Source organism: Hibiscus syriacus, unplaced genomic scaffold (genome assembly GCF_006381635.1).
Source record: "Hibiscus syriacus cultivar Baekdansim isolate YM2019G1 unplaced genomic scaffold, ASM638163v2 tig00110330_pilon, whole genome shotgun sequence".
In the NCBI taxonomy this organism is placed as follows: domain Eukaryota; kingdom Viridiplantae; phylum Streptophyta; class Magnoliopsida; order Malvales; family Malvaceae; genus Hibiscus; species Hibiscus syriacus.
In genome coordinates this window covers 436,363-455,226 of record NW_024062686.1, presented here as the reverse complement: position 1 = coordinate 455,226, position 18,864 = coordinate 436,363, and the positions used below count along the sequence as shown (strand labels likewise).

The 18,864-nt window shown below is 32.7% G+C and overlaps 2 protein-coding genes across 2 annotated transcripts; one reads left to right on the top strand and one right to left on the bottom strand.

Annotated features, from left to right (window-relative positions):
• Nucleotides 1-2,096: 2,096 nt before the first annotated feature.
• On the top strand, nt 2,097-4,252 carry LOC120118922 (protein SHI RELATED SEQUENCE 1-like). Its single transcript, XM_039138831.1, has 2 exons — nt 2,097-2,983; nt 3,228-4,252. The coding sequence occupies exons 1-2, from the start codon at nt 2,446-2,448 to the stop codon at nt 3,653-3,655; spliced, it is 966 nt and encodes a 321-aa protein (XP_038994762.1). The 5' UTR covers nt 2,097-2,445; the 3' UTR covers nt 3,656-4,252.
• Nucleotides 4,253-8,455: 4,203 nt separating this feature from the next.
• LOC120118950 (aldehyde dehydrogenase family 3 member F1) lies at nt 8,456-11,552 on the bottom strand. The gene is made up of 10 exons (XM_039138860.1): nt 11,317-11,552; nt 11,171-11,239; nt 10,972-11,068; nt 10,606-10,812; nt 10,394-10,521; nt 10,188-10,292; nt 9,936-10,108; nt 9,739-9,829; nt 9,505-9,654; nt 8,456-8,709 (listed from the first exon to the last, which is right to left on the bottom strand). Exons 1-10 carry the CDS (start codon nt 11,494-11,496, stop codon nt 8,470-8,472), a joined length of 1,440 nt encoding a protein of 479 aa, XP_038994791.1. The 5' UTR covers nt 11,497-11,552; the 3' UTR covers nt 8,456-8,469.
• Between the last annotated feature and the right edge of the window lie 7,312 nt (nt 11,553-18,864).

Below are 18,864 nucleotides of genomic sequence, written 5' to 3'. Positions count from 1 at the left end.
CGATGGATACGTGGTTAGGTAAAAGTCTAATCGACAACAATTTTGGCTACGCGCAGAGGCATGCATGTGTATAAGGATTAGATTTAGGGTTTTCTAAGTTTGGGGAGGTTTTCATGATTTTAAAAAACTTTGGGTTTCTCTCTCTCTAAAAATTAGATTTCAAGTTTTTTTTAAAATAAAATTTAAAAATTACATGAGAGTGACATGTGTCACTTAATAGAGGAAATTAGCGCTGTTTATAGTCCGAGCACGTAAAGTGGTATCGTTTGTAACGTTAGATATCAGAAACATTCAAAAAGTAATTTAGATACTTATTCGTAAAAACGATATAGTTCAAACACTTATTTTAAAATTAAACCAACTAGATAAAAGATGATATTAAACAAGGAATAATAAAAATAATTATATAAAAAATTTATCCAGAATAATGATGCGAGTGTTTTTTATAAAAAAAATTAATGGTTAATTTAATTTTACGTTTAAGGGTAAAACGATTTTACTTTGATGAGTATATTTTCCCTCAATAAAACACATACAAATATAAAATGTATTTTTAATAAAACACGATAACAAAAATAAATATACCCTAAAGTTGGAATAATCGTAATATAAAAATAAAATGAGATTATAAGATGAAAGGTTAAAATTTATATCAACATATTCTATTGTACTCTATTTAAAAGCGAATGTCAAGCGTGCCGTCTTCTTCTTTGATTTTTATATAGCGAACGATAATACTCTTTTAAGGATTATTAATTCTCTTGTTTTATTATATTATGTCATTATTTTTTGAGTCTTTTTAGTTTTAAATAAAAATTTATGTATTTGTGACATATTTTTTTACTCTTATGACACTTATTTTCTATGTTACTGTGTACGATCCTTATAGTTCTTAGTACATTTTTCTCATACTTTTGTGATCGTTTTGGTGGTCGTATAAAATTCATTAAGTTATTTATTTTCTATTTGGTTAGTCAATTTTCATGTATAGTCAAATCTCCTCTTTAGTAAAATGTTATTTGTCAATATAATAAGAATTATATAGCAAAAATAATTGTCAAATTGTTTGATCCGCTCATCACTCTTTTATCACTTCGTAAAGCGTATCATTCTATAGCGATAATGAGTTTTTATAAATTTTATTGACTTCTTTTAATGTTGATCGTCATTCTTAATAAAATATTTTTTTTATATTTTTAAATTTAATATTTTATTTTTGTATGAGTATGTTAGTTGCTATTGTTTTTAACTTTTTATATTTTGATACATTGTAATTCTATAACTAAAATCCCACGTGCGACACTCTTAATATATGACTAAGGAAAAGTGTTACCTGTTTTGTTATTATTTTTTTAACAAAACCAATAAAAAATTACCAGAAACATTATTATTTCTATCGGTTTTGTTATTATTGGATGTTTTACCGATTTTGTTAACATATCCGATAAAACGTTTTTTTTTCTGCCAGTTTTGTTATTATTGAACACTTTACTAAAAATATTAAAAAGTATTAATATTTTAGGTAAAAATAATATTTTTTTATCAATATTTTTTAAAATATAATAAAATCAATAATACATTTATTTAACCGTATATTAAACATCTCACACTATAAAAACTTTCCAATCCAATTGCTAATATTAAAAAAAAGAGTTAGTTAGAGCGAACTGTCCATAGTATAATCACACGTATAAAATCAAGCTTTGGTGGGATTTAAGGCAATTTCACTCGAACCAAAATTTAGAAAAAGGCAAGGTAGCGGGTTTCAAGGGAAAAGGCTGGACGGACGACACGTGGCTAATTTATTATCGTTTGATGGGAATGAGAAATGGGGCTGGGCCGCGCTTGATCTTTGGATTTGGAGTTGACATGACATCTGACAGCCAAACGAAGAGAGAAAGACAGTTGTTAGTGAAAAGAAAGAGAATCACAACTGTTTATAGAAACAAAAGCAAGGGAAGCTGCCCTCTTGTCTTGTTTGTATTTACAATTAGAAACCCAATTACTATTCCCTTTCTGTTTCTGGGTTTGTTTGTTCATCCGAGAGAGAGATTAAAGGAAACTGCATGAAATCAGAGGACTGGGGGGAGATGTGTTTAAGGGAAGGGAATTAAATTAGGGTTTTTACAGCAGAAGAAAGAGAAGAAGAGCATGGCGGCGTTGGCAGAGAAGAGCTGTAAATTCTCGGGCTGTTGCTTTGTTTCTTAAATGCCCCCCCCCACTTTTCAATATCGAGAAGGAAAAACAATTAAATTTAAAGTGAGAGGGCCAGGAGATAGCACGAGGGGGGACAGCCTGCTGCAGAGAAAAACAAAACCAAAAACCAAAGAAGTTGTTAAAGAGACGAGAGGATTTATGCAACAAATACACGTGTTGTTGGGGAGATTTTTATGATATGGATTGTCTGTCACAATTGAGTTCCGAAAGAGGTTCAGAGCAGGAGAAATGGCGGGCTTCTTTTCACTAGGAGGAACTACCACTCAACAAGGCAATACGCCGACAGAAATACGACCGGAGAACTGGTTTGGGTACAGAAATGAAGATGTTCCGTACAAAGGTTTCGAACTATGGCAACAACAACAACAGCAGCAGCAACAAGATCCTTATGTGTCGGCAGCTGGGTTAGGTGTCGGTCCTTCGATTAACTTCGCTGATGATTCTTCGTCGAGATCGGGTTTCATGATGACGAGAAGTGGTGGTGGAACTGGAGGTATAAGTTGCCAGGATTGTGGGAATCAAGCTAAAAAGGATTGTCCTCACATGCGGTGTAGAACTTGTTGCAAAAGCCGAGGTTTTGATTGCCAAACTCACGTGAAGAGTACTTGGGTTCCTGCTTCTAAGCGCCGTGAAAGGCAACAACAACTTGCTGCTTGGCAGCAACAGCAACAGCAACAACTTCCAACAGAGAGTCCCAAAAGACATCGAGAGAATCGACCCTCGTCTTCCCATGCTCATCACACTCGTTTACCCACTAACGCGTTAGGTACAGTTTTTCAAACACTGTTTTTTAGTAATCCTGACGAGGTTTTGACAGTTAAAAAACTATTCCCCCCCCCTTTCAATGATATATTTTCCTTCTCCCCCCCTTGGACATTTGTTTTATGATGATAACCCTTTGTTTCCGCGTATAATCATGTTAACAATAAAAAAATAGAAAACCCAAAATTGGTCTACTTTGTATACGTGATATCTGATGAAGGGTTGATATTGTTGTTCTTCTTTTTTAGGGTTAGAACTAGGGAATTTCCCAGCAGAAGTGAACTCTGAAGCCGTGTTTCGGTGCGTGAGAGTGAGTAGCATTGAAGATGCGGACGATCAGTACGCTTATCAGACATCTGTGAACATCGGGGGTCATGTTTTCAAGGGAATTCTTTACAATCAAGGCCCTGAAAGTGGTTACGACATGGTTACACCATCAGCAGCAGCGGCTGCCGAGACTTCTTCTGGTGCTGGGGTGGTTCAACCACTGAATCGAATCACCGGCGGCCCTACCGCAGCGGCCAACACCAACAGGGCTACCATTGTAGCTTCCGCAGGTGGCGGCGGTGCTTCTTCTGCATCGGCGACCGCACTTTTAGACCCTTCCTCTCGCTTTGCAACTCCACTCAACTCTTTCATGGCTGGTACGCAGTTCTTCTCAAATCCAAGATCTTAAAAAAGAAAGGGAAAAACACACACCCCACAATCCTTTTTTTTCTCTTTATTCCACGTCTCGTCTTCTTGTTCGCTTGTTTATCTAATCATGTCACCTTTCATGTCATTGATAATTATGTACTACGAAATTTGACATCCACCATTTGGGATATGGAGTGGTTAAAGAGAGAGAAAGATAGAGGGAAGGAAATGCGGAAGATGTATGTTTTTTTTTCTGGTAGTACAAATTGGAACGCTTTTGGCTCAAATCATCAATATAAATTCTTCTTCTGTTTCTTCTTCTACACATTATTTTCCCACTTGAACCAAATCTCAAAGCTGTTTGTATACGATATGTGCACGACATTGTGGCGTGGCGAGCGAGTATTTATCATTCTTCTTGGTCGAATTTTCGGATTCCCATTGCACTTTCTGGTTGGTTTTGAACTTTGAGGGAGGCTGCTTTTTCCCTGTTTACCCGTATATTGGTTGCTTCCTCGGTTCGACAAATCAACATAAAGACCAAACGTACCTTTTCAGTTCTCAAGGTATGGGCGGTCCAGCCATCAGCCATGCATGAATTGATGAGGATGTCGTTCAAATTCCAAAGGTGAAAACAAAAAAAATCCCATTCTCTTATTGCCTTCATTATCTAATTCCATTTCATCGTCGTCACTGTCAATGTTCTTCATTAGATTCAACATGCATAAGCCCGAATATGAAATATTTCTTGTTATGTGCTCGTTCTTTTATTGCCTTCCTGGAAACTAACCTGTTGATATTTATTGCATACGCGTCGTTTACTCTTGTTCATCTCTATGTAAAGGATATTAATAAATAAAAATATTAGTTTTGGTTCGGTTTTGTGTTTCTTCTCACTTCCCAAAGAGTGATTTAGTGGCCTTGGTTTGACGGATCCATAATAATATTTATAGTATTTGTTTTTGGGATTTGGGAAGGTCTTTTTTTTTTTGTTCTTACATGCTATGTATAAGACAGGTGTATATAGCATGTTTCAATTAATGTGGCACATAACGCCAGCTGCTATGTACTTATTCTCTTTCTTTGTTTTTGGCAGTAATTACCGTTTTAACTATGGTTTAACCTGATAGTTGGGTGTTGGTTCTTTGATTTCTTCCCCCTCCGTTTTTGGTGATTGTTTTCCTATTATGGCTTCAGAAGTGGAAACTTCTTGATCATACAAACTAGTAAAGATTGAAAATTTCAAAATTGACAAGTTATGTATGCTTTCCACCTGAAAGGAAACTGGTGTTGAAGTACAAGGATGGAAAACTATGAGGCAGATTAGTAAAACTGCCATGGTTTCATCAAATATGGTTGAACACTTGAACTTACTTGACCTTATTTTCAAGCCTCATGAAGCCATGATCTGCACAGTTAAACGCAAAGCAAAGGATTAGGTCATTTTTTGTTTTATATTCATCGTACTGATACATTAACTGCTTCTTGTTGATTCTCTTGGAGATTTGAGATTAAATGAGCAGCTCAGTCTCCACTTGCATTGTTGTTTCTTGATTTTGAAGTATGCTTGGATATGTTCAATATAGCAGGAAATCTTTGCTTTCTAACTGGACGTATATGTTTATGCGCAGGCTATGTGTACTCTTTTAATGCATCGATCCGATTTTTGCATTTTGTATGGGCATGCATGAGTACTCGAACTAGTTTTCTTGAAAATGTAGTGGAAATTTGGTGGCTCCGTTTGTCTGGATTGTTGGGAACTAAGAAACAAGCAAAACCCCAATAATTGACCTTTTTATTGCATGTCGGGACTGAATTGAATGGATTGTTATGATGAAGGGAACAAGGTGGCTGCCATATTAAAACATTGTTTCATTTACGTCTCTTACGTTTATTAATGAATCCATTGAAAACATGTTAGGCTTTAGGGTTGAAGGGGACGTATTTGGATTTCTTTGTTGATTACAAGGGAAAGTATCAATATTTGAAAGGAGAAATGTATGATACACGTACTGTTTTCTGCAACTGCATTAAGCTGGAATATTCCCAGAGCTGATACTTGATTGAATGATGGGAATTTTCCCACTATCCGACTGGTACAAAACTAAATACTCGGTTCGAGTCGTATCAACTATTCTTTCCTTGAAAAGACCTCACAACAAATGAAACTTGTACCCCTTTCCCAACACAAAAGAAAATGTGCAACTTTACCTGTGAGTTTTTGTTGTGTCTGAGAACTTTCACTTTTTCTCGGATTCTCATGTTGAGAAGGCAAAGAGGAATAATATTTTTCTAAGTTTGTTGGATATAATATCAAGCTCTCACTCACTCTGGTGGATTATCCCCTCAACATTCTCTTTGTGCAGCCGTCGTCAATTCACTGAATGATGGAATAACTAAAGAATAATGGGAATGGATATATTCACCATAAGATATGATCCATCATGTGCCATTTTTCTGACTTAGTTTATGAATTTACTTGCTTTTAGAAAAACGAGATGGTTCAACCTTTTTGTTGGTTTTACTTGATGGTCCTGACGTCGAGTTGGCCTCAGCAAACTGTACTCCACAGACGCGAGAGAAGAAGAGCATAAAACTGAGAGCCACGTTGGCCGTTTGTGATTTGGAGGCAAGTGAAAGAAAGTGGGCAGAGAATTAGAACACCAATGATTAAGCACATCAAACAGTCCCTGCTAGAATTGAAGGCCCTAAAAAAAGACCAAAAATGTCATTTAAAACCACTGGGATTTGTTATGACACATCGAGGGCACATAAATCTTGTGCAGAAAAGAGGGTTGAGATCATACGGGGGGTGTTTGTATTGCACGTGGTCCCGAAACTTGGCTTTACAGCCATTATGTCGCTCAACTTGGAGTCTGCCAAAGAAAAAATAGTAAAGAAAACAGATGCACTTACAGTGCTTCGGAGATTTGCTGGCAAAGGCAAAAACAAAAGGGTGGTGGTGTTGTGCTGCAAGTTGGTCCAGGTTTATAAAACAAGAGGGTATTTGCACGATTAGAGAAGAGGTTCGGATAATGTCTGCTAATGCTTTTATAAAAAAAAAAGGGAAGAGCTTTTAAAAAAGTGGCCTCAAGTCTGCCTGTGGGTGTTGGGAACGACAGACACTTGTTTTAATAGGAAGATGTTTGCCTCTTCTGTGGGCCAAATATCAAAACTCCTTTTGCCCTTTGTCACAGGAGACTGAGCTATACAGGGAGTGGGAGGGGTTCTTGCCACTTTCAAATTTTTTTTGTTTAATATCATTTTAGGTCCTTATCAGTTTAAATTTAAGTGAAATTAGACTTTTGTACCCTTTATTTATAGAGATTTCAGATTTTCAGGACGTACAAATATACTTTCCAATACTCCTCCGATTCATCCTTGTTTGCATAAATCAGTTGATAGCGGACCTCATCACTGACCCGAGGAGGCAAGCATAATTGGGTTTTGTTTTGTGAGGTTTGACCCATAAGAAACACAAATATTTGTCGAGTATAAAATAGTTCACTAATTATTCAGCATTATTTTAAAATTGAATTTTCACCCTATTAATTTTGCATAATTTCAATATCGAAAAAACCATTTAATTTATTATGGAAATAAGTAAATAAAGGAAAATTTTAAACTCAATTACATCAAGTTGTAGAATTGAATATCAAAATTTGGAGAGTTAAACATAGACCGAATTCAGGCACAAGAGACTGAAATAGGTCAATACGAAAATTTTGGGTCTAACGATAGTCGATAACGACGATGAACGTGGTGTCTAGCCTAAAAGATTAATAAAAAGGTCAAGTCAGCACACATATAAACGACCGAGTAATTAAAAAAAGCAATTCAAAAGCCCAATGATTAAATTGAAAACATTTAAAATTTAGTGATCAAAATAGGATTAATAAGAAAGCTGAGCGATGTTTTGTTGAATTTACCCTTGTTTTGTTAAAGAACTTTATATGAACAGACTTTTTTGCGACGTTGGGTTTACGATGTGTTTTTAGATTGTTTGCATTTTGGTGTAAAGATGTTAGGTATAAGTCTTTCGTAAAAATAATTAGTATTTTTTTTGATTCCATTAATACGAGTTAGATACGTTTCTGGTTGGTCCACTTTTTCGAGTTTTTTTAAGTCCCTTGATTATTAAAAGTTATAAAATAATTCTCTGACTATAAAATGTTGCTTTATTGAGTCTCTCGACTATTAAAAGTTACAAAAGGTCACCCGACTATTTATTATGTCTCAAACTCGTCATTTTCTGTTAAAAATTGATGGTATTTTGAGCTGAACGTTAACATGTTGACTGTGATATGATAAAATTTGATCTTAGAATCTCAAACGACTATTATATCTCAATCATCATGTTAACGTCCAGCTTAGACAACTACTAATTTTGTAATGGAAAAGGTTGAATTTGGAACATAATGAATAGTCGAAACTTTTAATAGTCGAGGGACATAATAAAACAACATTATATAATCAGAGGATCATTTTGTAACTTTTTATAGTCGGGGGACTTAATAAAACAAAACCCTGTAGTCTGGGACTATTTGTGTACTTTATTCATAATATTAATGATAATAATTAATGTAGGCGAGGTTTAGTCCCAAGTCTCAAACCTCAATAGGCCAACACTAAAGATGCCATAGATTCAACGCATGCGTATCCCATTAGGTTTTAGATCACCGCCCATCTACTGCTCAAGGAACAAATGAAAACGGTGGCACATGCATCCTCATTATCGTTGAGCAACAATACAAATAATGAAAAAAGAAGCAAAGATTTTATTGTGAATTGTAAGGGGGAGACAGTACTATAAAGGACCAAACATTTTGTTACGAAGCTGGTTGTCGTCCCAAACTAAGATTTTCTGAAGCCCAGCATGAGGAGCATTAATCCCAAGTAGTCGAACCCGTAAGCTAATTTGATGAACATAAGCTTGAAGTTGGTCCATGGAGGATACCTTGGTTCAAGTTCAGGGTAGAAGGCTCTATGTAACACAGATTTCTCATGGCTGAAAGTGTCGAATGAATACTTCCCATGGTACCTCCCAAATCCACTTTGTCCCACCCCTCCAAATGGCAGTGAATCGCATAGAAACTGCTCACACACATTGTTAACAATTAACATGTCATTAAGTAACAATTTGATTATTGCACCATACGTTCTCAAACTATAGATCAATAACATACTAATGGAGTCATCAAAGTACTAGTATAGCAATATATCATCCTATCTATCATAGCTTGGACGTTATATGTTAATTCAATATGTGGATCAGATCGAACCCATCAAGGGTTTTAGTACTAAAAGAGAATGTTGTTCTTCTTAGAGGTTCGCGTTCAAATAGATGTGTTTGTTGAGTGTGCGTGCATTGTCAATTGGTTAATTTTTTTTGAACATATACTACCTTGTAATTACCCAGACTATTAAGAAAATATGTAGATTATAAACACACATATATTTATTGTATTAACGACAATGGTGAGTCCAGAAATATTTTTCAGGGTGGGCACACATATGTCAACAACATAAATTTTTTAAATGGGATGGTTACAAATAAAATTTCAGGGTGGGCACAATCCATAAAATAAGTAACTAATCGAAGAAAACTCAAATTTCAGGACCAAGTTGTGGCTCCACCACTGATTAACGGTTTGATCTAACATGCTTAAAAACCCTACGTTGCCTACTTTATTTAACATTTCATATCTAAGTTGTCCATGTGATAAGTATACACATATAAAAAGATTGAATAATACAATATTGATACTCTGATGAATCAATTAGAATGTTTCTGAAGTTTAGGATCAATTTAGAGCTTGGGTGATAGTTTGGGGACTTTTGGTGCAATATAGACATTAGAAATTTGAAGAGAGGGTGAGTAAATGGTACCTGAATCATGGCATCATTGAACGTGACAGATCCTGAAGAAGTGTCTGATAAAATTCGTTTTTTGAAGGTTTCGTCCTCAGTAAAAGCATAAATAACAAGAGGGTTTGGCTTGGAGTTGATGAATTCGATGCTTTCTTCAATGTTTTTCACCTATATGACAATGGTGACTTTCCTCAGAACAAACATTCTGCAGGATTAAAATTAACAGGAAAACTAAAGTTGGGAATCCCTCACTGTAATTATTGGAAGCAATGGGCCGAAGATTTCTTCATTCATGATCTCAGAATCAAGCGGTGGATCTAATAAGATTGTTGGCTCAATAACACTGTAAAAAAGTGATGAAATCACATGAGATAAGAATAAGTGCTTTGAAATCGCAACGAGCTAAATGATTATCTTAACAAAAAATGAAGAGTTCAAGAAGAAACTACAGTTGTTCTTCATCCACTGAACCACCATAAACAACTGAGGCTGCAACATGGGGATCTTTCATGAGATTAACCAATCTTTGAAACTGGTTCTTGTTAACAATTCTGGAGATGCTGTTCAACTCTTTGAGGTTACCACCATAAAACCTCTGGATACACTTCTTCAATAACTCAATCTGAAACCGAAAAAGAGAATCCATGAATTCAAATTGAAATTACAGTCCCCAGTTCCATTAAAAATTCCATAGTTAGTACCAGAGTAGAAGCTGATTTCTCTTCCACAAGCACATAATCTATTGCAATGCAAGCTTGTCCAGTGCAAGGCCCCCACTTCGCCCCTACAATTCTTTTAGCCGTCACCTTGATACCACAAACCAAAGTACATGCATCAAGCCATTGATCCTCTTAATCTATACATATATAAGGCTTTAAATGATACATATAATGAGTCAAAGAAAAACCTTTGCTTTTGAAGGGTTGGAAAGAGTATTATGCACAATGGCAGGGCATTTGCCACCAAGCTCCAAAGTAACCGGAGTCAAATGTTTTGCAGCTGCAGTCATCACCAAGCGACCAACTCGTGGACTTCCTACAGATCAAACAAAAACAGAAACTTGTTGATTCCGATAGTCGGATACATCGGGATGTTTCTAAAGTGGAGAAAAGTTATTACCGGTGAAGAATATTTTGTCCCATCTCAGCTCAAGTAGTCGTTCACCTACATCTGCTCCACCGCCAATGACCTTAATGGCTTTGTTGTCCAAGTATTGAGGAATGGCTTGAATGAGAAAAGACATGCATGCGGGTGCCAGTTCTGATGGTTTTAGCAGCACCGTGTTCCCGGCCGATATTGCGCCGATCAATGGATCCAATGCCAACGCTGTAGCAAGAACAATATATATAAGTTCGTCCCCTAACATAAAATCCTACCTACATCCCTGAACGAGGGACCTGGCATTTCATCTTCCACATGACGTGCAACATTAAAACTTAAAAATCATCAACATTCTGCCCAATTTTTGTCTAAAACAACACTCACTGATTGGGAAATTCCAAGCTGAGAAAATGAGAACTACACCGAGAGGTTCAGGTATCACTTCTGCTTTTGAAGGAAATAAAAGCAACGGTAAATCACCCTGGACCCCCATAAACAAAGACAAGAATTGGCTGTAAGAGTAATGGGAAAAAGAAAAGAAAAGAAGAAAGATGAGAGGATTGATTCAGAATTGCAATAAAACCTTCTTAGGTGCTACCCATTTGTCGAGGCAGCTCAAACTATAGGTGGCTGACTTCTTTACAATCCCTAACTGCATGGAATAAAATCAAAATCAAAATCATATATATATATATTATATATATATATATATATGTTGCTCATCATCACCTCATCTCTGTATGATTCAACTGGACTCTTTCCCAGATCCTGATCCAAAGCTTTGAAAATGGAGTCCTCGTTTTCATTTACGAGGTCAAGGAAAGCCTTGAGCTGTTTCTTCCTCCATGAAACACTTTTAGTTCTCCCGCTTTTGAAAGTTTCCCTTAGCTCGGCTATGCTTTTCTCCATTGGCGCACGATTAAGCTTTCTCCTTTGGTTTTGCTAGTTTAAAGTCGAAGCCTATATAAAAAAAAAAGCCGAGAGTGGATTGTATATTCAGTTGGTTATCTGTATCCACCATTAATTAAAGCTCATTAATGCAGTGCAACTACCGTAACTGTGAAAAACAAGTTGGGATTTCTCTGTAGGGACCAAACAATGGGCGTGAACGACAAATGTTGCCCCGTTTCTCTCGTCTGTTATCGCCTTGTATGCCCTCTTTCCGTAGTTACGTAACGGCACGGCTTAATACCAAAATAAGTGCCCAAATTATACCATTTTTTTCAAATAGGTGACTAAATTATTTTTTGACTCATCCAGATGTCTAAAGTTATAAACGTTACCCATTTAGGTATCCAGGCCGTAAACAATATTAATTTTCCCGTTAAATGACACGAGTCACACTCTAGTAAATTTAAAATTTAAAAAATAAAATTATTATATATATATATATATTTATTTTTTTTTTAAAAAGAAAACACAAATTTTGAAATAAACCCAAAACTTCGAAAACCTTCATTTCAACCTCTAAACCTAAGCCGACCGTCGCCTTTTGCCATCAACGAAGCTCCACCATACCTCCCCTCTCCCCGGCGACCAAACCCCCTATAAAATCGTGACCGATCAACGATAAATAAACTTTTTATACTCTGCGAACCCTAAGTTGAAAATCGCGATTCCGACGGCCAATCGACGACAAATACGATGGCTTATGATTAGGAGGATGATAGCGGTTATGTCGGCGGTGGCGAGTAAAGGTTAGGATTTTGGGTTTTTAGGGATTTGGGGGCTATTTTATAATTTAAGAGAAATTAGGTTTTTTTTAAATAATAATAATAATAATATTTTTAATATTTTTTTTAAAATTCAAAATCACCAGATTGTGACACGTGTCACTTAACGATAGAAACTAATGCCGTTGGCGGCACAAACACTTAAATGAGTAACATTTGTAACGTTAGCCACTTGAATGAATCAAAAAATAATTTAGACATCTATTTGAAAAAAAATGATATAATTTAGACACTTATTTTAGTATTAAGCCTAATGACAAACCATATCTTTTTGGTTGGGGTTAGCTTATTATTAAATTTTATTCTTTTCATACAATGGCCGATATTTCTTTTTCTTTTAAATGTACAATATAATGATATCAAAAAATATTTTTTAAAAATAAAAAAAATATATTTTTCTAGAATCAAACTGGCCTTAAATATTTTTCAAAAAAAAGAAAGAAAAGGAAATGCTTAATATTGAAGAGTTTGAATACACGAATCAAACTTTCCAATGATTAAGAGATTATTATTATCCTTGAGGTCTCGAATTTAAGCACATCATACGTTACGTTAGAGACATGAGTGTTCATTATTAAATGATCAAAAATTTGAACATATACTAACTTGTATTTGTCCCATATTTATAAAAACACATTTAAGCATTTATTATCCTTTGATCTAAATCGTTACGAGCCTTGGCCTCTGTAAATAATAGTATTTAAGTTTTATTCTCTTTGGATTTTATAAAATTTTAAATTAATATGATAATAAAAATATATTTTGACCTTCAAAAAGTTTAACTCAACATCGCTCCCATAATTTTTTTCTTCACCCTCGCATGATAATGACTTAGTGGGGATATATGTCAAAGGCATATTGTAAAAAAACTAGTTGACCCTATTTCCATATGTAATAGGGTAAGGGGGAGTTAAGGTAGTAGGTTGCCCCCAACGCCAGGTTGAGAGTAACTTCCGTAGAAGACCTCCTGCAGTCAAAATTATAAATTGCCTACTGTCGTCCCACGATCACAAGGATAATAGTCTTGCACTCTACCAACTGAGTTGGACGGGCAATTCATCAAAGGCATATTGTGGTACTCGTTAAAGCTTTGAAAATCATGTGCACATGGTTCATGTAAATATATTATCAAGTCTGAACTGTACTAACAGCATCTTCTATTGCTTGTCGAACAACTTCTGTTCATTATTCATTAGCATGGATTGGGAAAAGAATTAATGAGGCTGACTCTTATCTTTTTTACACCGAAACTCAATTTAAGATGGGATTTAAATTTCAAAGAAAAACATTTTGAGATGAACTTTAAAAGAAATATTATTGATGCGAACAAGTACGAACTTTAAGCATTAATCCTTATATATATATTGATTGCACGAATCGAGTGATTTCAGTGGTAAAAGAATCGTTGTTATTCTTTTACCAGTATGCCAAACTCATTTTCTTTCAATTAAGTTCTCCACATTAAAAAAAACATGAGAATTGATTTATAGAGTTAAGTAATTAAAATATGCAAAAGTAGAGCATAATTTTTATCGAACGATTGAAGCCGCGTGGGAGTACATAAATGGATAAGATATTTACAACACAAATAGAAAGGAGGTAAACAAAAATCCATATTTAGGGTTACTAAAGAGCTTTGAGATACCACGATTGAGATCCAGATTTTTTTTTTAATTATAAATCTAATCCTAATCTTATTTAGAAGGAGAAGGGAGGGAAACGAGGACTTTAAGAGAAGAAAATGGAGTGCTTTTAGTGGATTTAGAATTCATGACCTAAAAGAATATGAGACAACAAATATGAACAATTTGACCAACCGACCAAATGCGCTTTCTCATTGAGATATAAAACATAATTGATCGAAGTGAAGATATAAAGCTCTATTCATTTATGTAAAGGGTAAATTATGTCACTAGGCTGTTAAAGCCCAAACGGTGTGGTAAATGGACAAAACAACATTATTTTGGTGATGCTATTGATTCCTAAATCGGTATTATAGACATTAAACTTTTGGGATGTATAGATTTTGTCACTAAACTTTCGAACAATTCAATTTTTGGCATAGTAGTTTTTTCAACCATCAATCACCACCCATCGCCAGTCGCCTTTCGCAACAAGATCAGTACTAAAACATTTGTAATTTACTCGACTTTCTTCTCGTAAGATTGATTTTCTATAATACTCACTCAAAATCGATGAAATTAAACAAAAATCTATCATTTTTATGAGTTAAGAGACTTTCTTAGATTTGAGAGATTTAGAATGTTTGTTTAAAAATTCGAATGGTGAGAAGAATTATTTCAAGAAACTGAACAACATATCTAAAAACTAACCTCATATGACAGTCATCGAAAGATATCAAAGAATTAACACATCAAACTTTTAAATTAATTTTCGTTGATTTTGAGTGGGTTTCATGGAAACTCAATCCTAGGAGAAGAAAGAGAAGTGAAATATAAATGCTTTGTTACCGATCTTTTCGTGAAAGATGATTGGTGATGGGCGATGATTTGTCAACTGGAAAAGTAAAGTTTCCAAAACTAAATTGTTTAAAATTTTAGTAGCAAAATCGACACACCTATAAGTTTAATGTCTAAAACGACGTCATTTTAGGCATCAATAGTCATCGCCAAAATGACATCATTTTATCCATGTCATCACAATGACAAAAAGAGCTATCCATGTCATTGTGTCGTTAAGATTTAATGGTCATTGACATAACTGAAGTCGAAATCAAAGTTCAATTCTATAATTAAAGAAATTGAAAGTTCAATGGTATAAACGATATACCACATAAAGTAAATACTTATTTTAGACAATAAGCCTTTTGGAATTAGGTTTCTTGGTGACCAAGTATTTGACTCAATAAATATGAAGTATGTCTTAACCTTTAGAATTATAAGAAAATTATTTTAAAGAGATGCAATTATTTTTTAGGCTCTATAATTTTTTAAGTTTTAGTTGTAGAGATGATTTTGTAAGGATGTTGAAAGAGTCTTTTGAGATATAAATGGAATATCACATGTTTGTACTCCTTGTGATATCTACGTTTATAGTAGATTATATGTTTCTCTCATCCGTAGAGGTAGACAAGATCGATCAATGTTAAATATTCTCTCTTCCGCTGGTTTTATTTCTCTGTTGATATCACTTTTTTTATTTTTCGCTTATAAATTCTGAACAAGTGGGATCATAATTATTGTATGAGTTGTGAAGTTTTGAATGAATTTATTGATGCATGTTTTGTTATATATTTTGGAGAAATGCAAAAGAAATTTTACTATAACGAATTTTCATTTGTAGGGAGTGTAATTCTCAATAGATCTAACAATGCTACAACATATATTATGTAAGAATTAAAGTTGTTGAAGATTAACAACAATGCTTCAATGGATTTGTAACTTACATAAGAAATGAAGTTGTTGAAGATTTGAAGACTGGTGTACAAATAGAGTTTGTGTCAATGGGGAGATTGTTAGACGTTGACTCAAATTTTAATTGATAATTAATTTAGATTTTATTGTATTTCTAGTGATTAGAGATTTCTTGATAATTAAGTTTATTTAATAAGTAAATACTTATTTTAGACAAGAAGTCTTTTGAAATTAGTTTTCTTGGTGACTAAGTATTGGACTATATAAATATATATATATATATTAAGTCTTAACCTTTAGAATTATAAGATAATCATTTTATAGAGATACAATCATTTTTGTAGTCTTTGTAATTTGTTGGATTTCAATTGTAGAGATGATTTTATAGGGATATTGAGAAAAAATGTTATAAAATCATTTCTTTAAGAGGAAAAAAAGTAAATATTAAGTCAAAAAATATTATATTATTATAATTATATTATATTATATTATATTATTATATTATATTATTTAATATATATATTATATTAATTATATTATATTTATATTATATTATATTATATTATATTATATTATATTATATTATATTATATTATATTATATTATATATATTATATTATATTATATATTATATTATATATTATATTATATTATATTATATTATATTATATTATATTATATTATATTATATTATATTATATATATTATATTTATTATATTATATTATATTATTTATATTATATATTATATATATTATATTATATTATATATTATTATATTATTTATATTATATTATATTATATATATTATAAAGGATTACATAAAATTGATTTTTTGATTTTTTTTATCGTGGGATCATATATAGGTAGTAAATGAGTCATTTATATTCACAAACTACTTGACTCGAGCTCAACAAAAAATTGAATTAATTTTAATAATCGTTAAATAGAGCTCGAGCATATCTTATTATCGAGGGAGTGAAATTCAAGTATCTTCATACTTATTAGATTTACGTTATGTAAAGCTAATAAGTTTTACGATAATTTATAATCATTAGATTTAAACAAATAAATAATTTAGATTTGATTAAAATTTATAACTTATAAACAAATATTTCTTTACTCACGATAAAACAATATATTTTTTACTCTAGAATCCTAAATATCATACCAAACCCTGAATTGCAAACCCTAAGCCTCTAAACTGAAACCTTAAACCATAAATACTAAGACTAAACAGAAAAAATATTGTTTTACCGTGAGTTAAAGAAATATTTGTTTACGAGTTATAAATTTTAATTAAATATAAGTTAATGACTATAAATTAGTGTAAAGCTTATTAGTTTTACTTAGGTGATGTTTGTTTTTGCAGATTTAAAAGATCTACAGTCTGCGGACGCGGACCACATCTGCAGACATCTACAGCAGAAGAGGTGGACCAAAAGTCTGCAGTCTGCAAGAAGAAGACTATTTGTTTTTTAACGTCTGCAGACTGCTAAAATAAACTGAAATATAAATAAACTGATTTTTTAAACTTAAAAGAGTTTTGCAATACTGAGATTTAAATAATTTTAGCTTTACAATACTGAAATTTAAATAATTCATACAACTACAATAATATTTTTTTTAGAAAAACAAACACCACCTTATTAATTCTATTATAAGTCTCACATAATCACATGTATTATTAGTTTTAGTTTTAAAGAATAAAATTTATAAATGAACATTAAATTATATGATTTTTTAAAATATGCAATTATGTAATACTTTTAATTTTTTTTAAATATATATTCATAATTTATTTTTATAATTATATGATATTTTTAGAAAATATTTTTTAATTTATCAAATTATTTTATGATTATTTTTTATTTAATTGTGATTATATTTTAAAATTTTAAAAACATAATTTATATTTTTTTATTTTAAAATCTTAATTATCAACAATGAAATCATTTTTTATTAAGCAATGTGGTTTAAATACTTACATTTTGTATAAAAAGTTTAAATATAATTTAAAAATGACAATCCAAAAAAAATTATATTTAAACTTAAATCAAAATAATTAAAATAAATATAAAATTTTAATATATATAAAATAATTTATATGATATAAAATTAAATATCTATAATATAATATTAAAATAATTAATATTTAATTTATTTAAAAAATCAATATTAAAATCAATATCTATAATATAATATTAAAAATTAATATTTAATTTATTTAAAAATTAATATTAAAATTAAAATCAAATATAATATAAAATTAAATATAAAACCTGTAACCCCCTCAGATCGATATGGATAGCCTGATCCGATCTGGAGTGTCACATTAGGGCCACCGGAGCGACCCACTGTAAAAATAACGGAAAATTTAAAACTTTAATTAAAACATGCAACTTATAAAATCATTTATCAGTATTCAGAAGTAAAATAGATTTTCAGACTCGTATATAAAGCAAAATACAATTACATGCCCCCTAAACACATGTATCATACTCTGCAACAACGCTGGAAGAACTCCCTTACTGAAGTCTATAGTTACACTGGTTCAATTCTTTTAACCTACAATGGTGAGTAATAGAGTGAGCTTCGGAAAGCTCAGTAATACAAAACTACCAAATGATGCTACATGACATGCAGATAAATGGGAAGCCATAATTTTCTTATTGAATCAAACGTATACCAATTGCGGAATAAGCTGGGGTTCCATTAGTAGTTCATCGAGTAGAAGCCATGAATCTCAGTTCATAAGAAACCTTTCATACTCATGTTTTCATGAGGTCGAATAGGATGTCTAGTGTGTTCCATCAGTACGATAAAATCATAATAGGTACACTAATCAAATGATAGTTCAGTAAAATCCCATAAACCATATTGTAGTGGAGCTTTTTAAACTCGTATTTTAAAATCATCTTACAAAGAGTTAACCTAAGGGAACATCTTAGGGCCTGAGAGCCTACCCAAGAAAGTTCGGGGCCACGGGGCCTGCCTAAGAACACATCTTAGGGCCGCGAGGCCTACCCGAGAATGATCTCAGGGTTGCAGAGCCTACCTAAGAGTCACATTAGGTCCATAAAAAATTTTCAGCTTGATCAGAGCTGTACTTTACAAATTTGTATCTCCAAGATACAATTTATATCGTGATACAAATCCATAAGCCATCAC